Source organism: Schistocerca nitens, chromosome 6 (genome assembly GCF_023898315.1).
Source record: "Schistocerca nitens isolate TAMUIC-IGC-003100 chromosome 6, iqSchNite1.1, whole genome shotgun sequence".
Lineage (NCBI taxonomy): Eukaryota > Metazoa > Arthropoda > Insecta > Orthoptera > Acrididae > Schistocerca > Schistocerca nitens.
Window position 1 is genome coordinate 557339091 of NC_064619.1, and position 24101 is coordinate 557363191.

The 24101-nt window shown below is 41.1% G+C and overlaps 1 protein-coding gene across 1 annotated transcript; it reads right to left on the minus strand.

Annotated features, from left to right (window-relative positions):
* Positions 1-2187: 2187 nt before the first annotated feature.
* Positions 2188-23713, minus strand: LOC126262503 (solute carrier family 35 member B1 homolog). The gene is made up of 4 exons (XM_049959174.1): positions 23270-23713; positions 22563-22714; positions 3143-3283; positions 2188-3039 (listed from the first exon to the last, which is right to left on the minus strand). Exons 1-4 carry the CDS (start codon positions 23609-23611, stop codon positions 2700-2702), a joined length of 975 nt encoding a protein of 324 aa, XP_049815131.1. The 5' UTR covers positions 23612-23713; the 3' UTR covers positions 2188-2699.
* Between the last annotated feature and the right edge of the window lie 388 nt (positions 23714-24101).

Here is a 24101-nt window from a genome sequence, read left to right on the forward strand (position 1 = left end):
GTATTATAGAAGATGAAAAACAGCAAATATCAGAAATACCTGAAATGTTACCTTTAGAGCATGTAGTTCATCAGCTGGATAATTTTAAAGCTGCAGGGCATAAGATTGATGAGTTGCAAGATGAAATTAACTGTCAACAAAGAACGACTTTCAAGGGATGGTTGATGAGTGAATATTCCACATGGGGTACTCAGGATCCGCTAAATTAATTTTAATTGCAATTTTATGTTCTCTGTGTGTTTATTGTAGATGTTGTAGGACTTGTGGTAAGAAATTTTGTCAAATAGCCAGTACAGATTGTTGTGCAAGAATTTGTGTAACAAATACCGTTGTAAATGAACATGCCCCAGGCACACGTGTCTGATATAGCCTAGCTCGGCAAATTGATGTGAACTATGAGGAGAATGAGTTGGACTCTTATGACACTGGGTCAATCCAGTATCATGTGCCAGATGAATGACGACTAAGAAGGGCTACCAGTCCTCTGCCAGGGAGGATTAGGAAGAATGACTCCCTTGCCCCTATAATAGATTCCTCACAATTATGCACCAATAAACGATAAATTCCCAAAACAGACTGGACAATGATGCTTACAGCATTTGGATGTTGAATTATTTTATAAATGTGTAACTACATCTAAATAAAAAATAAGACCAGCTATACTTCTAATGATGGAAAGATGTACGTAATGTTTTCTAATCTTGTTGACAATGAGAAAATGAATGGTCACATGTAATAATGTATGCAATGTTGCCTAATCCTGTTGATAATGAGAAAAATGAATGGTCACATGTACTGATGTATGTCAAGCATAATTCTGCTGACAGTATGGAATGAATGTAATAAACGGAACCAGTGATCTGGTGGCACTAGTGATCATGCAAATAGAAAATTTTATAGTCCCTGAGGACAGATTCTATAAAAAAATTTCCAGGGGGATGGGAGGAGTCCCGAAATCCACTATTAAGGAATCGAATACGGCATTGAATTCAAAGTTGTAACTGAGGGGCTACTTGGGAAGACAACAGAGGAGTCGTTGTAATCGGGTATTCTGACACCAACAGATTGGCGACAGTTGGTACACAGGCTAAGTACACATGGAAACAGTCTCTGATCAGCCAGAGCGTGACCAAGATCCCGTATAGCAACTCGTGACAGTGACACAAGTGCCTCATGAGTTTCCCATATATGGTAATGTACACTCCTCATTGACGATGTGCGTCAGAGGGAATATTCTAGAAACTCAACCAGTGTTATAAAAAGGGGACCCACCCCAACCCAAGGGAGAGCACAGTTGGTAGTCGTTTGGGCTGCTAACCCTGTGCCGAGTGTCAACAGGTTGAGGACTTAGAATACTTAGAGTCATGTTGGGATCGAGATAATACTGGGAAGCTAGTCTCAGGGCTGTGAGATAGAAGGCAGCTGACAGTTACGCGAAGCTGTACATCATAACATTATGCACTGAATAGAAGAAGCTAAAGTCAGTGGTGCCAGAAGTGAGCTTCCAATGAACTTTATTAGTCTGAGTTTGATTAAACCTGAGTTTCCCTGTGCTGTACACCAACTTGTGTGTCTGTCCCTGAACACCCTCTTTAGCTTGTAGATTTCTTTACAGGGTGGAGTTCTGAAAGCTGTGTATGCGAAATTAGCCCATCAATTACGTCGATAGGGGTAAGCTCTTTTAATTATGACGTGTCTTTCTCACGCCCTCTCAGTACATGACAACTGTTCAGGGTGACAATTTTACTTTCTTAAAAAAAAATTGTATAAGAAAATGTGTGTAGCTCAACATGAATCAAACATAAATGTCAATATTGTCAGTAATCAGTGTAAAGTACCACCTGAACACACCCCCCCCCCCCGCCCCACACACACACACACACACACACACACACACACAAACAAGAAAACAGCACAGATAAAAAAAGTTACCAAAAGTCAAGAATTAAGCTAAGAGATTTTAACATCTAAGGGCTAAAGTAGTAAGTCTGACTGGTACCAAAATCCAAAACAGGTACAAAATATGATACTAAATGAGTGTTTTACACATTTTTACAAGGCAAAAAAAAGGATAACAGGGTAATACATTTCACAGATTTCAAATTTTTCTGCAGTTTATTTTTTGTAAAATAAATTAAATGGTTATTGGTAGTGTACAACTTTTTCTTAATGTTTCTATTTTCATGCATGGTATATGTATAATATTTTTTCAGCACACAAGTAAATATGAAGTTCCTTTATGTATGTGATGAGAAACCATAAAAATAATGACAAACTGCAGAAAAATTGCCTGTAGTAATAACATAAAACCTATTTTGATTCTTTTACATACTTTGACACATACATAAGGATGTGTAATTTGCCAAATAGTTAAATATCGTAAGTCACTGATATCAAATTCAAACATAAATTTCGCACGCATTCATAAATTGTGCCATTTACAGCTAACATATACAAAATGAACAAGGTCATCTATTTGATTGACACATTCATAATCATTTTGTAAGATATTCATATAAACACGCATTTCATTGGTGTAAAACACCTAGGATACTTTGACAGAATGGTTTTCTGCTAATGTGAGAGTAAGATGTGACTGTATTTGTTATAGGTTTCACATTATCAGTACATTTTACATATCACATTAGTAAAAGTTATTCTGAGGATGCACAGCACCTCACCATGTGTAACCCAGGACGCTACGTTTTACGTGGTGCTGGTGACTTCCCATACATTGCATCTAATGTTAAACCAGTAAACACAAGAATGGCTGCAAGCCACTGACGTGGCCACACAAGACGATTCCCAAAAAATAACACAGATGCCAAAACCGTGAAAAATTTTCGAGTTGTCGTTGCTACAGAGCAGGCTAGTGGGCCAAATTCAGTAACAGTTAGAAAGATGAAGAGCTGACCAAGGGCAGAAGAAAGTGCCAATGTGGCCAAATGCGATGCAGCTGCTGGATGACGTTGGCAAAACTGCAAAGCAGCCAGCCCGTCACCAGTTAGCAACACAGCTACACTCAGGAACATTGTTGACCTGGAATTGAAGGTTAATGATAACAACATGAGAATGTGAAATGTTTGATTACAAAATCTATTACATCCAATACAACAGTTTACAATTAATTCTGATTTCATACCACAGGTTCATTCCACGCATCATGTGCCCTGACTTTGTTCCATGCTCAGCTGCCATTCGCTCTTGTGCTGCTGCCGTAAGCCCATCCATTGTCAATGACAACAGTAACAGCACCTCTCCTAGCCCTCCACCTTCACTCTGGCTACAAAAGAGAAAAACCAATAGTATTAAGTCACACTACTGTAGAGCAAAATATGTGGAAAACTGTCATTGAATATTTATATTATGTTGAACTACAGCTGGTGTTAATTAATGAGATCTTTCTATTAACATTCCCCAGAACAGTAATAAGAACAGTTAATCATCCACAACATCCTAATTAAAATGTAACATATTAAATATATTTGGAATATGGGGTGTAACTTCATATCCCTCAGTCACATTAAACAAGATTTAACTTTACCAGCATATAAACAGCTGATAGTGTTATGTGTAAAGTTGGACAAATGCTTAGCTTGTGGGATTAGATAAAAACAGCAGCTGAGTGGTATAAGAGTAAAAACAGTAGTTTTTTAATGGTCACTTTTCTGCTTATAAAGTAATCTAAAATTAAGTGCGTAGGCTTCTATGGCCAGTTGTTCAAATGGATTATATTCAAAATTATCTAAATGTAATTCCCATAAATTATCATCAATGTAGGTAGAGTAACACTGGTCATAAGTGGTTTTTAGTACACTTTATAGAAGTACCCTCTAGAGGTCACTTCTGTCAATTCGTATACAGGATGTTTGATGTATGTATGTCACAAGTGCCATTTCTGGCATTGCATGAGAACCAATACACTTGTAGATAGGCCCCAATCATTGCAAAGGCACTCTGGCCCACTGACTGGACAACGTGTCAGGTGTTGTATCAGAGTTAAAACAAAATAAACTAAAAGAGTTTGGAGCGGTCATCAAATAAATCCAATAGTCACTGTGCCATTTAGCACTTCAGACTGGTGTGTTGCTAGCATATACTTACAGAGCTGTAAACAGATTCAAACCTTACTGTAGATGTGAAATGTTTATGTTAATATCTATGCCATGTAACATACCTCTGTCTTTTGTTATTGTATTAAAATGTGTGTGTCTTGTTGTAGCAATCACATTGAGAGTAAGCTTTATATTGTGCCCTTTTTTTCTTGAACTTTCTGCAATAGGTTATGGGCCCAGACTGCAGATCAAGAAAAAACTGGGTACCATAATTTTGTATTTTGTGACACCAGAAATGCATTAGCATGTGTTGTGGAATACATGTAGTTCATATCGTGTATATGTGAACAATTGCTGCACATTCTCGTGTAGAATCTTTGCAGCTGCAAATTTGTACTTTGTGACACCAGAAACGCATTAGCATATGTTGTGGGACATGTGTAGTTCATATTGAGTATATGTGAACAATTGCTGCATTTCTCATGTGGAATTTTTGCAGCTGTTAATTTGCACTTTTTTTACAGGACTGCAATGTATTTTCATGGTATTAAGAAACTATGTGGTGCTGGAAGCTGGACCATATGGAAGTCTACAGTATAAATATTATTATGTGCATCAGACCATGCATATGAAATGAATATTGGCGATGTAGCAAGACCAGCAGGTTTACCAATGAATGTGACATCAGCATAAAAAGATGCATTTAATGCTGACCTAAAAACATGGGACACAGCTGATCGTGTAGAGTGTCACATCGTTGTCAGTACTGTCAAAGCAAAAGTCATGGCACTGCTGATTGCATGTGAAAGTATGCGAGATATGTGGGACATGCTACATGCCGTGTCTCAACATAAATCAAAGCAAGCTGGACATTCTGTTCAATTAGAATTATTCAATTTTCAGATGAGTTCAAGTGATAACATGGTGACACATCTTGCATGATTTGAAAGTTTGGTTCTTCAAATGCAGCAGCTCACTGTGAAACCTGATGAGTCATCATTAGTGGTGTGATTATCTGACACACTGCCTAACAGTTATGAAAGTCTGCGACAGTCATGCTAGGCGAGATCTAAAGATCAACAGACACTAAAACACTTAATGGCTGTATTAACATCTGATGAAAGACGTCATGCTTATCAGAGGGAGGAATGGGATGAACTAGTTGCATTGTTCACTACCAAAGCAAACATCCAAGAAACAAAAAATGCAGAGAACACAACTGGCAAGAATGTTATTTCACCAAATAAATATGAAAAGTCGACAAACAAATGGAAGCTGAAATTTTTTTGCGGTGAATTTGATCATATAAAAAAAGTGTCCAAATGTCAAACACAAACAAAAAACTCCATAATCAAAGTAAAAGTGAACTACCTGGCTTTCACTGTATAGTAACGAGTGAAGAATTGGATGACGACTTGGGGATCACTGATTGTGGAGCTACTAATCACATGGCCAAGAAAATTGAGTTGTAGACATCATTTATTACGTTTGCAAAACCACAGCAGATGTGCATGGACAATGATTCGACTATGAACACATTACGAAATGGGACTGTTTATTTAAAGCTTTTGCTGATGGAGAACGGAAGTTATGCCACATCGATATTGTTCTGTATACTCCAGGAGGGCAAAGAAATCTTTTTTATGTATCATAGATAACACAGACAAGGTATTAGAGTTTTATTCACTGAAAGACAAGCCTGAGTTTTGGAACAATGGCATTGTAAAAACATGTGGCATACACAGTGCCAACTTACTGAAGATGTTGATTTGTTTGACAAAACAAATAAATCCTTTTACTCCTGAGGTAAATCTTACATCAAAGGAATCTCTGCAAATGGTATGAACACTTTGGTCATCAGAACAAAGGCCATGTCTAACAATTCCTGAAGTAATGCGGTGCTGAAGTGAAGACTTTTGGGGAATAATTTTGTGAGGTATGGGTTAAGGGGAAGCAGCATAGGAGCAGTTTTTAGTCACAACAGCAGTATGCCACACAAATGGAGAAGTGATTCATGCTGCTTTGTGTGGACCTATGGAGTGCAAATCATTGGGAGAAGCTGAATATTTTCTCTGTTTTACTTGTGATTTGTCAAGATTATTAACAGTATATTGTCTCAGGCAGAAGTCTCAGACTACAGAGAAGACTGCAGAAATGGTGAGCATTGTAAATAATTTTTGAGTTCAACTACCAAAACCATTTCTACATGATAGCGGATGAGAATCCAATAATAATGAAATTAAAGATTTGACAAAATTCAATGGTATACAACTAACCATCACAAATCCTTACAATCCAGGGCAGAACGGATGTGCTGTGCTTATCAACAAAAATGTTGTGGAACTAGCTCGAACCACGTTGCTAGCTCAGGATCTGCCTAAGTTTTTGGGGACAGAAGCAGTAAACACGGCTGTTTGTGTGTTAAAGAGGACTACGACAAGTCATGTGAATGGAGTACACCCTAAAAGGTATTCACTGGAAAGACAATAAGAAAATACAGCTAAATAAACTCCATTTTTGGTGGTGGTGGGGGGGAGTGTTTTTTTTTCATATTTTGAGGGAAAAGCGAAAGAAGTGTGATCCAAAATGAAGGCACTGATGGCTTTTGAGTGTGGGTTGAATCAGAAAAACAGATTATTTGGAGAAAGGATGTTGTTTTTGAGCCCGAGAAAACTGGAAGGGCAATGTTATTACTCTCACGTAAAACTGGCAATGAAGAATCAACAAGTCATCATGAAGGTGATGCAAGTTTGTTTAAAGAAACTAAGAAGCAAGTTCTAGTGAAAGAGAATTGAAGAAGTGGCAACAACTGAAGGAACCAGAGCATCCTACTGAAACGATGCTGGCTGAAATAAATGAGCCTATGAATTCTTCAGTGGCTATTATTCAGTACACCATGAACACTGGAGAAGAGCAGTGGAGAAAGAAATGGCTTCATTGGAGAAAAATGCTACATGGACTTTGGAACCTTGCCATCAGATCATAAGCCCATTACAAACTGTTGGGTTTATAGAATTAAGCGTACAGCTGACTACAAAGCAAGACTGGTTGTTCATGGATTTGTTCAACAAGGAAGCATTGACTATACTGAAACATTTAGTCCTGTTGCTTGATATGATACAATTAGAGCAATGTTTAGTATTGCTCTTAGTAAGCACCTGCAGTTGGCACAGTTCAATGTAAAATATGCTAGGAAATTAGTGATGAGACTGAGTGTGTGTACAAGGTTCATTTAAGTTTATATGGATGAAAACAGATACCGAGGTGGTGGAACCAGTGGTTCATGGATGTCCTGGTGAATCTTGTGGAAAGTAAGGCAAATCTGTGCCTGTTCTATCAAGAAGATTATAACAACAAGTTACTGGTAGTTCTGTGTGTCAATTATAGATTAATACTTGCAAGTAAGCAGAGAGACACTGAACTTTTCCTAAGGAAAATTCAAGATGAGTTTAAGATTACTGTTCAGCTAGTGGGATTATTCTTAAATATTAATATTATATGTCATAAGACTGAATCAATAGAGATTAATCAAGAAAGTTATGCTACTAAAGACATTCTTTGACAGTTTAACAGGAGAGAGGCAAATCCTGTGTCACCTCCAGTTGAGCATGTCTACAGCCAGGTGAGTTGAACAAGGGTAGACCAACTAATGCTCCATATCAAGAAGCAGTTGGCTGTCTTAGGTATTTATCTGTTGGTATAAGGCCCAATATAGCAATTATTGTGAGCTGTGTGTCAAAATTTTTAAAGAATACTCAAGAAAATCATGGTCTTTGATAAAAACAATTATAAATTATATAAAAGATTCAGTATCATGGGGTATAAAGTATATCTCATGCAAATGGAAGACTGGAGATATATACTGATGATGATTATTATTCCAGTAATGCAGCAACTATATCCTCAGTTAGCAGAGCGACTGCAGTATTTTGTGGAGTAGCAGTTACCTGGGCTACCAACACACGAAAATTATATGACTGTCAACAAATGAGTCAGAAAATGTGGCTGTCAGTGAATAGGTAAGAGAAGGAATATGGATATCAAAGCTATATTAAGAAATGTCATCGCTGGAGAGTGCTCCTGTTGTTCTTGTTAGTAACTGGTAAAACATCCTGAATTTCATACGAAATCAAAGCATACTGATGTTCGCATGCACTACATATGTTAGAAAATTCGGGGAGGCCAGCTAGCCATTGAGCATGTACAGGGCAATAAGCAAGCTGTAGATATTCTCACCAAACCAGTGCCACATGTCTAGCTTCTCCCCTCCCTCTCCCACTCCCTCAGATATGTGTAGCAGCATTTATATGTGTGCATGATCTCGCAGAACAATCAATGATGGACTTCTGAAAATCCTCACCAGTTAGTACCTGGCAAAGTGAACTGAAAAACAAGTCAAGGCGCCAGCATCACCAATCGTGTTTACATCTGAAAAGTGGGGAATGGACACAGTAACAGGGTAAACTGCAGTATTCTTTCAAGTGGAGTGCTGTCATGTGCTACACGTCTGTACACAACACTGAATGAAAAGACTATTTATAATAACAACAGAAACAGGGAAACAGGACAGACAGCTTGGAATGTAGAAGATGAGATACTGGCAAAGATAAAGCTGTGAGAACAGGTTCTGAGTCATGCTTGGGTAGCTCAGTTGTTGGAGTAATTGCCAACAAAAGGCAAAGGTCCTGGGTTCAAGTCCTGGTCCTAGTCGAGCACAAAGTTACTGCTGCAAAGTTTCAGCACATACAGTACATTCCACCTTTGCTGCTCGTGGTACTTTGGTCACAGTATCAGTAAAAGTACATTCTTTAGTAATATCGTCAACTGATTTTATTCTTCAGGACTACTATAAATGATTCATTCATTTCAAAGCTCTAGTATTACATATACAAATGTGATTGATGCATGAACGGAACCGCCAAATCACCGATTTTCCGTGTTCTACGAGTTCCCTTCTAGTCACACAACACACATCCCAGCAATAATAAAGTTCATTCTATATCTTATGTACCAACATCCTGTCTATGGTCACCACAGAAGCAGTGATGTGGTCTCTGGGCTGTTTCAGCCAGTAGGGATATGTAAACATAGCCCACATAGGACGGCCTGATGGGCCAAGAGAACAGAGCCATATCATCTTCTTCATTATGCTCAATCAACAATGCAGAAGGTTGTTGTTTAGGTGACAAAAAACAACTATGCTCCAATGAGGTGATGCCTCATCTAGTTCCAAGAGGAAATTCTTGTAACCAGCAGTCAGTTGTGGAAGCAACCACAACTACAACTTATCATGGGAAGAGGTAAATGTCGCAGTCCTCTCACAAAAGAAAAACAGCCCATATTGCACAGAAAACATTAAGCTTCAGTGAATATCGCTTTTACCCCACATTCTGGCATTGTAGCAAATAATATTTCCAGATACACTGAAGAGCCAAAGAAACTGGTACACCTGCCTAATATCTTGTACAGCACACACAAGCACGCTAAAGTGCCACAACACAACTTGGCATGGACTCTACTAATGTCTGAAGTAGTGCTGGAGGGTACTGACACTATGAATCATGCGGGGCTGTCCATAAGTTCGTAAGAGTGCGAGGGGATGGAGATCTCTTCAGAGCAGCACATTGCAAGGCATCCAAGATGTGCTCAATAATGTTCATGTGTGGGGAGTTTAGTGACCAGTGGAAGATTTAAACTCAGAGGAGTGTTTCTGGAGCCACTCTGTAGCAATTCTGGACATGTGGGGTGTCACACTGTCCTGCTGGAACTGCCCAAATCCATCAGAATGCACAATGGACGTGAATGGATGCAGGTGATCAGACAGGCTGCTTATGTATGTGTAACCTGTCCGTGTCGTATCTCGACATATCAAGGGTCCTATATCACTCCAACTGCACAAGCCCCACACCATTACAGAGCTTCCACCAGCTTGAACAGTCCACTGCCGAAATGCAGGGTCCCTGGCTTCATGAGGTTGTCTCCATACCCGTTCATGTCCATCCGCTTGATACCATTTGAAACGAGACTAATCCAATCAGACAACATGTTTTCAGTCATCATCAGTCCATTGTCGGTGTTTACAGGCCCAGGCGAGGCATAAAGCTTTGCATTGTGCAGTCATCAAGCGTACATGAGTGGGCCTTCGGCTCCGAAAGCCCATATCAATGATGATGTGGTGAATGGTTTGCATGCTGACACTTGTTGATGGCCCAGCATTGAAATCTGCAGCAATTTGTGGAATGGTTGCACTTCTGTCACATTGAACAATTCTCTTCAGTCGTTGTCGGTCCAGTTCTTGCAGGATCTTTTTCCAGCTACAGCGATGTCTGAGATTTGATGTTTTATTGGATTCCTGATATTCATGGTACACTCATTAAATGGTCAATGGGAAAATCCCCACTTCATCGCTACCTGGTTGGTTTGTGGGATTAAAGGGACCAGACTGCGACGGTCATCGGTCCCTTCATCGCTACCTCAAAGATGTTGTGTACCATCGCATGTGTGCAGACTGTAACACTACATTTGAACTCACTCAAATCTTGATAATCTGCCATTGTAGCAGCAATAATCAACCTAACAACTGCATCAGACATTTGTTGTCTTATATAGGCACTGCCAACTGCAGTGCCATATTCTGCTTGTTTACATATCTCTGTATTTTGAATATGCATGCCTGTACCAGTTTCTTTGGGGCTTCAGTGTATATGATTTAGCTCTAGACAGTATGGCAGCAGTATGACAGGAACAGTCTTCTTGCAGAATTTGGCAGTAAAATAAAAAGGAGAAGACTGCTGCTCCTTAATTAATGGCAAAATATAAGATTCCCTTGCGTCTAAGTATTTTAAAATTTTCTTCTATATATTTCTATGTGACGGTCTAACGATTTGCCTCTATAGTCACATAAGAACCTACATGCACCACAAGAAAATGACAGCACTTTTGTTTTAGCATTACTCCTCGCAAACTGACTTTGTCAACATTTATTGACAATGTAATGCCTATGAATCCACATTTTGTATAATTAAGCACTGGCTGCTTTAATTCTGTTGCACGTTTTGTCAAAAATTGCTGGAGTATGCCTTTTTTGCAAGTGTCTTCATGTTCACACATGATGGCCAAATTATTTTGGCACCTTTTAAAACCAAACCCTACATACACAAAGGTGAAAGAAATCATGGGATACCTCCTAATATCGTGTCGGGCCTCCTTTTTCCCAGTGTAGTGTAGCAACTCGACGTGGCATGGACTCAACAAGTTCTTGGAAGTTTTTTGCAGAAACACTGAACAATGTTGCCTCTATAGTCATCCATAATTATGAAAGTGTTGGTAGCGCAGTATTTTATGCACGAACTGACCTCTCGATTATGCCCTATAAATCCATAATGAGATTTTCACTCTGCAGCGGAGTGTGCGCTGATATGAAACTTCCTGGCAGATTAAAACTGCGTGCCGGACCGAGATTTGAACTCGGGACCTTTGCCTTTCACGGGAAAGTGCTCTACCAACTGAGCTACCCAAGCACGACTCACGCCCCGTCCTCACAGCTTTACTTCTGCCAGTACCTCACCTCCTACCTTCCAAACTTTACAGAAGCTCTCTTGCGAACCTTGCAGAACTAGCACTCCTGAAAGAAAGGATATTGCGGAGACATGGCTTAGCCACAGCCTGGGGGATGTTTCCAGAATGAGATTTTCACTCTGCAGTGGAGTACAACTCAAAAACAACTGCAACAAAAAAGATCCTCTGATCCACAACCATTACCCACAACCTGCCACCCCCCCCCCCCACACACACACATATATACCAAACCCCCTCAACTAACCACCCTTGGCCTGTACATCTTACTCATTCCCATAAAAAAAAAACGTGAATAATACAATAATCCTCAGGGATGCTATTCTGCCAGTGATACTCATCTAAATGAGATTGCGGGTTAGAAGAGCACCTCTTCCCCCTCCTCGTGACTGATTTAACCGCCTCCCAAAACCCCTCTATTGCATTAGTACACGCTCCAGTTTCGTAGTTTTTAAACTTTAAACTATGGTTTACAACTAAATGATCATAACCCCTCTTCCCCGAACCCCTGTATCTGTATGACGAAAAAGCATCTGACACTACAGTACTCCCCTCCTCTATATACTTTTCAATTAACCCCACCAATTCCCTCTTAGTACACCCCTCCAAAACCCTGAAAACACAATCAGCATACCCACTCCCGAAAATAATAGCCCCCCCCCCCCCACACCCATAAACCAAGCGGAGACTTCCCCTCTCATGCTTCCTCTTTTCAAACTGCAATTCGTCTCTCTCAACCACCATCCCCGGCCCACCCAACTTATCCCTATACTCCACATACTAAGAACTCACTTCCCTACAAAGCGAAAACACCGTCCTCTCACTCACTCCAGTCCCATGCACACAAAAACTGATAGAGGACCTATAAAAAAAAATAGTAAGTCATCAAAACAAACTCTCTCGTGGCCAACCTACATTTCTCGAAGTAGGTACCACGTCTAATAGAGCACCAAAGGTTTTCCTTTTGACACCACCACACATACCTGTCCCTGGTCTGGGACGGCGGAACTCACGCCCCCTCATATTTTCTCTGCAGGCACTACATTTGACAATCTCTGCTATCAATCCAAACATCTGGAGAAACTTAATCAATGACATCATGTCCTCCGCCATCTCTGCTCGCAACCTCGCACTACTGAACTTCATAGTCACATCCATACCTAACAAAAGAAGTCACACAACAAATTAAACGTCTTACCACACCACAAACAGCCAACTGATAACACCCGCCCAAAAAAAAAAAAAAAAAAATTGATAGATAACTCACTCAAACCAATTTCAATCATTCAGTTACAGACGCTGCCAACCAAAGCTCAAATGAACCCAATGCACCACATAACACTTAGGCCAAGCACTTACAAACCACCAGAGGGCACCATCAACCAAAACAAGACAACATCTACAAACACAACCAACTCATAAACTAAACTGCGCACCCTAATAATGTCACACACCACAACATCCTTTTGTCACGGATCAAAGCAGACAGGTGAGTTCAGAAGCCTCCATTGACCCAAATCGGCAGCCATTTGACTAGTGTATGCACTGACACTGACATTTCATCTAGTACATACTGTGTTTAGGCACTGCTTATTGCAGCTTGGTGTCATTTGCCTGAAGTCCTGTAGCCTTTTATTGCTTGCACTGTTGACAATCTCTGGTTCTGGACTTTACTGGTTCTGTTCTCCAAACATACTTTCTCTTTGCTCATGATGACTTGCCAATGTCTCAGCTATTCTTTTTCCTGTTCAAGGGACTTGTATATTTTTCTGTATTTAATCCAATAAATTATTATGGTAAGGAAAGTCGCCGCTAACCATATAGAGATGCTGAGTGACAGATAGGCACAACAAAAAGACTCTCACAATTAAAGCTTTCGGCCATTAAGGCCTTTGTCAACAAAAACACACACACACACACACACACACACACACACACACGAATGCAGGCTCAGGCATCTGAAACCACACTGTGAGCAGCAGCACCAGTGCATGATGGGAGTGGCGACTGGGTGGGGGTGAGGAGGAGGCTGGGGCAGGGAGGGGAAAGGATAGTATCGTGGGGGTGGCGGACAGTGAAGTGCTGCAGGTTAGGTGGAGGGCGGGAGGTGGGGGGAAGTAGTGGAAAAGGAGAGAGCCTTTGACAGGATAGGTGATGTTAGTGACCAATTTGGAGTAAGTGGCGGTGGGAGGATGTATGGGATAGGTCTTGCATTTATGTCTATTACAGGGGTATGAGCCATGGGGTAAGGGATTGTGCAAGGAAGGATGAGTATATTGCGTAGGTTTAGTGGACGGTGGAATACCACTGTGGGAGGGATGGGAAGGATAGTGGGCACGACTTTTCTCATTTCAGGGCATGACGAGAGGTAATCAGAACCCTGGCGGAGAATGTAATTCAGTTGCTCCAGTCCTGAGTGACACTGAGTTATGAGGGGAATGCTCATCTGTGGCTGGACGGTGAGACATTAGGAGGTGGTGGGAGACTGGAAAGATAAGGCATGGGAGATTTGTTTTTGTACAAGGTTGGGAGGATAATTACAGTCAGTGAAGGCTTCAGTGAGACCCTTGGTATATTTCGAGAGGGACTGCTGGTCACTGCAGATGCGACTAACATGGGTGGCTAGGCTGTACGGAAGTGACTTCTTGGTATGGAATGGGTGGCAGCTGCTGAAGTGGAGGTATTGCTGGTGGTTAGTAAGTTTGATATGGATGAGGGTACTGATGTAGCCATCTTTGAGGTGGGAGTCAACATCTGGGAAGGTGGCTTGTTGGGTTGAGTAGGACCAGGTGAAGAATATGAGAGAGAAGTTGTTGAGGTTCTGGAGGAATGTGGATAGGTGTCCTCACTTCTATCCAGATAGCAAAGATGTCATCAACGAATCAGGTGATCAGTCTAGGATTCTCGCTTTTTAGGAAGCGTTCCTCTAGATGGCCCATGAATAGGTTGGCATAGAATGGTGCCATGCAGGTGCCCAAAGCCGTACCACGGACTGGTTTATAGGTACAACCACTGTGCTGCGTTCTATGTAGGCACAACAACCAAAAAGCTGTCTGTCCGCATGAATGGCCACCAACAAACTGTGGCCAAGAAACAAGTGGATCACCCTGTTGCTTAACACGCTGCCAAATATGATAACCTTCATCTCAATTACTGATTCACAACCTGTGCCATATAGATACTTGCCACCAACACCAGCTTTCCTGAATTGTGCAGTTGGGAACTTTCCTTGTAATACATCCTACATGCCCATAACCCTCCTGGCCTCCCTCAACCTTGGTCAGTCACTGTCCTCACCCATCCAGCCTCTTCCCTGTTCTCATTCTAGCACTACACAGCCGTCATTCTACCACCACGCCCAGTCTTTTTATTTCTCTCGTTTTCCACTACTTCCTCCCCCCCACCCCTGCCCTCCATCTAACCCGCAGCACTTCACTGTCTGCCACCCCCACGATACTATCCTTCCCCCTCCCTGTCTCAGCCTCTTCCTTCCCCCACCCAGTTGTCATTCCCATCATGCACTGGTGCTGCTGCTCACAGTGTGGTTTCAGTTGCCTGAGACTGCAGTCACATGCGTGCGCGCACATGTGTGTGTGTATGTTTGAGCCTTAATGGCCGAAAGCTTTAATTGTGAGAGTCTTTTTGTTGTGCCTATCTGTGACTCAGCATCTCCGCTATATGGTTAGTGGCAACTTTCTTTCTCATTATATGGTTACATTGCATCCTGCATTTTCCTTTGTTTAATTCAATAAATTACTTTGTGATTATAGCTCAACATTCAACACATATACATTACAATTTTGTCACACATCAGACATAGATATTATATGTGTACTCCTTGAATACATTTGCTGCAGTGGGATAGCTGAATCGATTTTAAATCTAAGGTACTCACAACTGGCACTGACAGCTTGACCTTATTATCAACCTAGCCTGAATTTCTTAGCAGATGACACTCAATTTACAACATTGGCTGTTTTTGTGTATGAAAACATATGTGACACCTGGAGTTAACAACACAAGAAACGAAACTCAGTACAGTGATGACAGCACAGAGTGGCAACAATAACGTCAGTTTAGACTGCACTATAATCTTGGCTAAGGTAGGTAGTGACCAGAAACAGATTAATATTGATCCTAAGCCATGCACTGCCTTGCAACTTTTGCTGATTCTAATACTCCCATTTCTCACCACACCAATTGTCTTCCTAGCATGCACAATTAGTACATACAATACAAACAATCTACTTCTACTATGAACTGACATCTGTTTACTGTACAGGGATGTCTTTTCTTTGACTGGTGTGAAAAAGCTGTTCACATGTTGTCCAACAATGTTTGACATGAAACATCCAAAAGACTTGCTGACTAAAAGTAAACAATCAAAGCTTCAGTCACTCACTCAAACACTGTGTTCACAAATTTCATCAAGAAAAATCTCCAGGGATGCAGAACAAGTCAGGGCTATACATTAACAGGCAGAAGCAGCCACTATGGGCGATTTCTGTAAAGTAACCAATAGCTTTCAAAAACATTTAACTTTCCCAGCATATAAGGAGAAAAACTCACTCAAAGAAAAAAAGGGGCACTGTCCTTCCTTTTACACTAGCCAGTAATTGTTTTAATCATTGCTTTGTACTAAGTATTTCTGTAAATCTACTGATTTCAGAGAATATAGTGTAACAGATTAAAAAAATTCTTTAGCATGAATGTTAATGTTAACCAGAATTTACATCCCCCAAGTCTAATATTCCAGTTGATTATAGGAATGGCCAAGGGATTTTTAAAATTAGTTTTTGAATATCTTGAGATTTCGTGTTCCCTGCCCAATGTGTACTGGCAACCTATGTGTTTGACCAGAATTACAACCTCATTCTGGGCTCTAAGCAGGGCTACAACATACGGAAAATACTCTTACTTGTAGCACAGTGGTTGGGGATTTAATAGTTTTTCTTAAATTTATTGCTATTACCAACCAGAAATATCAAAAAGCTCTAAGTATAATGGCACCTGTGTGTAAGAGACCCAACATTACAATGTCACAAATTTCCAGCAAACCGGTTGCAAATAGAATTTAAAATTCTTTAACTATATTCTAACTGAAGTTCAGTCTTGATCACAACACTTATGTCTCAATAACATAGGTGACCGGTTTTGGTTATATTTATATAACCATCTTAAGACCCATGGCTTCCTTAGAGGATGGTAGGCGGAGCTCTCCTCAGCTGCTACGAAGTCAACTGATCAGACTTTGTACAGCTGAGGAGAGCTCTGCCTACCATCCTCCAAGGAAGCCACGGGTCTGTAGATGGTTATATAAATATAACTGAAACTGGTCACCTGAGACAAAAGTGTTGTGATCAAGACTGAACTTTAGTTAGAATATAATACTCTATTGATCACTGTTTCCAAAAATGTTTACCAAAATTCTTTAACTAGTTTTCAACACCAACTAGGGGCGCCTCCTTCAGAAGAAACTGTTGCCTTACATGTGGTTAAAAGGAAATTTGAGTGACATCGCTCTAGTCAAAATATTAAAACCACAATTAAAACATTTTCCACCTGAATACATAATAGGTATAGGCAAAAATTTAAAACAATATGTAGATATGGCACTAAGGGCACTACAGTGGTATAGGAAACGAGTGAGTAACAGCGACAGAATTTTGAATTCTATTTGCAACCGGTTGGCTGGAAATATGTGACACTGTAATTAATTACGGTTGCTGATCACAGCCATGTTCAAAACATTAAGACTGAACATTACTGAAGAGGCTTCTGCAGTATGGTTAATTATCACCTTTAGTAAAATAAATACTTTTTTGATATTAGCTGCAAGGGTCTGAATGGACATACCACATGGCTATTCTAAGTGAAGAAATGCAAAGCGTGTTACGAATCTCACCTGCAGATCAACACAAGCAGACGCATTTCTATGTGGACAGTGAGCAGAACTCATCTTTTTGTCAACAAAGTGCTCGACCTACCTCAGCTTATCAATCTGGGTGCCTAGTAATTTTAGAGACAATTTTCCATTTAGTGTGTGCCTCTTTTCTCTCTGTCTGGAACCCTTCAAGTCATTTTGATTTGCTCGAAATTCCATAATGAGTTTTTGTAAGATTAAGACTATTTGCTGTAAAGCAGCTGTAAGCCTGTTCCCACAAATGCCCTGGCTGTGTCTAATACATATGTACACTCCTGGAAACTGAAATAAGAACACCGTGAATTCATTGTCCCAGGAAGGGGAAACTTTATTGACACATTCCTGGGGTCAGATACATCACATGATCACACTGACAGAACCACAGGCACATAGACACAGGCAACAGAGCATGCACAATGTCGGCACTAGTACAGTGTATATCCACCTTTCGCAGCAATGCAGGCTGCTATTCTCCCATGGAGACGATCGTAGAGATGCTGGATGTAGTCCTGTGGAACGGCTTGCCATGCCATTTCCACCTGGCGCCTCAGTTGGACCAGCGTTCGTGCTGGACGTGCAGACCGCGTGAGACGACGCTTCATCCAGTCCCAAACATGCTCAATGGGGGACAGATCCGGAGATCTTGCTGGCCAGGGTAGTTGACTTACACCTTCTAGAGCACGTTGGGTGGCACGGGATACATGCTCAATGGGGGACAGATCCGGAGATCTTGCTGGCCAGGGTAGTTGACTTACACCTTCTAGAGCACGTTGGGTGGCACGGGATACATGCGGACGTGCATTGTCCTGTTGGAACAGCAAGTTCCCTTGCCGGTCTAGGAATGGTAGAACGATGGGTTCGATGACGGTTTTGGATGTACCGTGCACTATTCAGTGTCCCCTCGACGATCACCAGTGGTGTACGGCCAGTGTAGGAGATTGCTCCCCACACCATGATGCCGGGTGTTGGCCCTGTGTGCCTCGGTCGTATGCAGTCCTGATTGTGGCGCTCACCTGCACGGCGCCAAACACGCATACGACCATCATTGGCACCAAGGCAGAAGCGACTCTCATCGCTGAAGACGACACGTCTCCATTCGTCCCTCCATTCACGCCTGTCGCGACACCACTGAAGGCGGGCTGCACGATGTTGGGGCGTGAGCGGAAGACGGCCTAACGGTGTGCGGGACCGTAGCCCAGCTTCATGGAGACGGTTGCGAATGGTCCTCGCCGATACCCCAGGAGCAACAGTGTCCCTAATTTGCTGGGAAGTGGCGGTGCGGTCCCCTACGGCACTGCGTAGGATCCTACGGTCTTGGCGTGCATCCGTGCGTCGCTGCGGTCCGGTCCCAGGTCGACGGGCACGTGCACCTTCCGCCGACCACTGGCGACAACATCGATGTACTGTGGAGACCTCACGCCCCACGTGTTGAGCAATTCGGCGGTACGTCCACCCGGCCTCCCGCATGCCCACTATACGCCCTCGCTCAAAGTCCGTCAACTGCACATACGGTTCATGTCCACGCTGTCGCGGCATGCTACCAGTGTTAAAGACTGCGATGGAGCTCCGTATGCCACGGCAAACTGGCTGACACTGACGGCGGCGGTGCACAAATGCTGCGCAGCTAGCGCCATTCAACGGCCAACACCGCGGTTCCTGGTGTGTGCGCTGTGCCGTGCGTGTGATCATTGCTTGTACAGCCCTCTCGCAGTGTCCGGAGCAAGTATGGTGGGTCTGACACACCGGTGTCAATGTGTTCTTTTTTCCATTTCCAGTAGTGTATTTGGATCCTTTGGAGTTATTGCATTTTTATTTTATTATTTTATGATCTACACCAGGGGTAATCAACTACTGAGGAATCACACTGCCTTAAGATAATGGAAAAGGTCATAGAAAAAAGATTGCGGAAAATTCTAGAACATCAATTAGAGGAACAACAGCATGGACCAGAAGTAATACGGGAACAATAGATCTCATTTTCTCCTTCTGTCAGTTAATGGAGCAATATTGGGAAAAAGGAAAGGACTTGATAGTAGTATTCGTGGATTTGGAAAAAGCATATGACAGTGTACCAAGGGATAAAATATGGGAATGCTTGAGAAAACATCATGTTCCTGATTCATTAATTAAAAAAGTCCAGATGCTGTATGATGGTTGTGAGAGCAGTCTACAAGTAGGAGGTGGAAGATCAAAATGGTTTAAGACAAAGAGAGGTGTTCAGCAAGGCAGTTCGCTCTTCCCTTTACTCTTCATTACACTTATGGACACAATCATGAAAGAAATCAAGAAAGAAGAAAATGAAGATCTCAATGATTTTGTTTTTGCTGATGACATTGCCATTTGGGGAGAGACAGAAATGGAGGTTCAGAGGAGACTAGATTACTGGAACACAAAATTTAACAAATTCAAGTTAACTGTGAGTAGGAATAAGACAGTGGCTATGAAGAAGAACAGGACACCCACACCTTGTAACATCATACTCGAGGGGGAGAAGGTTGAATGTGTGAAAAGCTTCAATTATCTGGGTTGCATCACATCATGTGATGGAAGTTCCAAACTAGAAGTCTTAAACAGAATAACAAAAGGATCTAGCTTCTTCCACCAAGTACGAAATCTAATCTGGGACAAGAAAGTCTCTCTAAGAGCCAAATAGACCATGTATAAAACTCATCTCCTGTCAATTATGATGTATAGTCTAGAGGTCTGTGTCATAAATAAGAGAAAAGAGAGTCAAATACAAGAATGTGAAATGAAGTTCCTCAGGTCAGCTCTACAAAAAACTAGGAGAGACAAAGTCAGGAATGATTATGTAAGGAGAGACCTGCAGGTGACACTGATTACAGAGGAGAGGGTGAGGGCTCTGAGATTGGAGTGGTTTGGTCATGTAAAACGAATGCACCGGCTCTGACTCTACGCCAGTATCTGGAGATGGAGGTACCAGGAAGGAGACCAATTGGGAGGTGTAGAAAGAAGATGGATAGACCAAGTTAAGGAAGATCTCAAGAGGAGAGGAGTAACATGGGATGTAGTGGAGAGGGAAAAGCTATATCAAGACAGAAACCAATGGAGGCATATCGTTCACCAAGTTCCTACTCAGCTTGCATGAAGGAAATCCTGATGATGATGATGAGTTCCATCACCAAAGAGCCTTGGTAATATTCTTTTCTACGCAGAAAAAATATTTTGTAATGCAAAGTGAGCAGTTTTTAAAAGGTTATTGTTATGGAGATGGTTCAATATGCTACGCTACCACCCCAAACATTGAGAGTGAGAGAGAGAGCGAGAGAGAGAGAGAGAGAGAGAGAGAGAGAGAGAGAGAGTCAAAGACTTAGGGCCTATAGGTCACTTGGTTATCTCCAGTTTTCTAAATCAGTATTAGTACTGCATATTTCAATCTTTTAATCAACTAATCACAAAGATAGCTCATGAGAACAATATCAAATCAGAATAAGAGTAGGGCCTACAGCATTTTGGCTGAAATACCATCACAACCAGAAGAAACCAGCTGATTTGTCAAAACTGATTGTATCACTGCTACTGTCATCAAGCAGATGAATGCCATTTGTTTCATGCCTAATAATCCTCCAAATCGCTTTTAATTTGTTCTTCAAATTTTTATTTATAATGTTGGGGCTTTTTTTACGGCACGGTGGACTACTTCAATATTGCTTGTACTCTGCCTTTAAGTTTTGATCAGAGCTACCTGCGTAAAATAAAATCTCTCTCCTCATGGCGCAGATTCCTTTGATAGCATATGTTACTCACCTTTTATTTCAGCTTTTACTGGGATTGTTCTTAATCCACTTGTAAAGAAAAACTGGATTAATACTGTTATAAGATACATACTGAAGGCTGCAATACAGCCATTCTGCTTTGACCATAATGAGTGGAGGCTGTGATTACAGACTGATCTGTAGCATAGCTTGGAAGATTATAGCTTGGTTGCAAACTAGCCAAATCAGTGAATATGCCACAACAACAAGCTATCTTCAGAAAATAAAGGCTGTAGTGGCAGATGATCTACAGCATAGGCTGATGTCTAGGTTAGGTTGGAAAGTGATAACTTAGTTGCGAGGTGGCATAGGTCGTGTCACAAAAATTAACTTTTTTTATGATGCTTGTAGCGCTTTATCTGTAGCATAGCCAAAGTCTACGTTAGAATGGAAGGTGACAGTTTGGTTGTTAGTTAGCAAAACCAATAAAAGTCACACTGTGGACTCACCACACCCTGAATTTTTTTGTAGTGCAAGTGCAATACATAACTAATATGCAGCAAAATACTCATCAGAGATTTGTACATTATATATTATAGGTCTTTACTGAACTGATCTTACAGTTTTAGTTTTTATTGCAAAAACTGTATTAAACATGATGAAGGCATTTAATATGATGTGAACGTAGACATCAAGTTACATGACATTCAAGCGCATTACCACAAACTTTATTTTGTATTACAGTAGTATTTGTTGGCTTCACCACCTCTCAACCTATTATCACTTCCCAGTCTAACCTAGACCTTGCGCTACTAAACAGAACTATCTGTCACCACAACGAAGATTTCAGTGAGGGGAGGGGGTCCACTGTCACACTATTGCTGCAAAGCAATGAATGTGCAATGACAATCTTAATCTCACTATTAAAAAAAAAAAAAAAAAAAAACTCACAACCATTCCTAAATGCCATAGACACTCTCCTGCAGACACAGCACATTTGGAAAGAAAAAAAAAATATATTATGAAAATATGGTTAAGTCATGGTTACCAGACTGATTGCATAATGAGACTTTCAGTCTGTAGTTCTGTGTGCACTTTTTGAAACTTCCTAGCAGACTACAGCTGAGTGCAGGCCAGTAACTTGAACCTCGCCTTGCTCAGCATTGCTCACACGAGGCAACATTCTGTGTTTAGGCCTCAGCTAAGTGCAGTTTTAATCTGCCACAAAGTTTCAAATATTATTTTCCTGCTAATACATAAAGGACTTAAGATACTGTATTTGTTATTTTGACTCACCTACTCTTTGCTGCACTGTCTTTGTACATGAAAGCCGCAACACCAATGACAATCAACAACACAAATAAATATTTACGTGGTGGATATGTCTTCCTTCCCAGCAACACACCAAGAACCATTACAGGAATGGGTTTTCCTGATTTTCCAACGACCTGTGATGAATAAAAATAATGTTAAACTGCTGGATGATGGGTGAATACTCATAGGCAGGTCACTATGAGAGAGTTGCATACAAATCATGTTAACTTTTACCAACAAAAAGCTTCTCATTAGATTATGAACAAGAACTGACCCCTGGCTATTAATAGCGGAATAGTTAATCCAACAACATCTATGTAGGAGCAGCTTACTCATTACTTTACAGAAATTGAAAACGTCGTAAACGGATGAAAATGAATAGGCAATGCATCATAGTAACGCAATACTTGGCAAAAGTATTTCCTGTGGAAATATGTAATATGCCAATGTGGACTCTCCAATGTAGGCCTACTCCCTAAGACCTACACACAAAATCCTACTCCTACAGCGATATAATGTAATCAAGGGCTCTGTGGCATCATAAGGATTCTCTTAAAAAGAGTAAGACTACAAATTACTAACGTCACGAACAGCCACATATTAACAATATGGGATCTGTCACGACATATGGCACTTCTGGCAAGTAAACTCAGTCAAGCAATACATGAAGTAATTGTGTGATTACAGACCTGTGTCGGGTAGTTAACCCACTGCAATGCCATATTGCTGCAAACCATTGCTAGTAAATATGTCAAAGCACTGCAGGCGTAATATATCGTCCGGGTATGGTCTTCTCCCTGGTTTTTCATTATTGTTGCCAATAAAATGTTGGCAAAGCCATAATTCACCACACACTGCACGAAAACGAGCGACAAGGCAAAGGTGAACTTTTCTTTTTCGTCGCCTTCACCGTAAGTTCCTCTAGTAATTTTTTCCTGTATAATACCATAGTAAAAATAACACACGAAAATCCCTAAAGAATATAAAATAAGCTTTGTGTTCCTATTGAGTCCCAGGCTAAAGATCGTCATTTCTAGCTGTTGATGTCCACTGTTCCAACAGCACCGTCGTATCAACAATAAACATTCCCACCAAAACAACTTTCACAGCAGACACTCATTTCAATCCCACGAACCCACGTCACATTGTAAACTCCAATCACAGCCGACCAGACACTCTGCTGTCAGCTTTCATAACTACCAACATTACAACTCCCCAGCTAAACACATCCCTTCGACAAAAAACGATGTCCAATAGTTGAAATAAAACACAGGTCACACCCATCTTCAAGAATGGCAGTAGAAATGATTAATGAATCTACTATTTAATAACCCTGACATCAATTTGCCGTATAATCTTACATCATATTCTAAGGTTAAACGTAGTAATATCTCTGCAATAGAATAAGCTCCTCCAGATTACTTACCTATATTTGAAAATACAAAGCGGGAGCCGGGAGGCACTGTGGCCGCGCTCCTTTCAAAGATATACCTTGGCAGAAGCACTTGTATAAGGCCATAT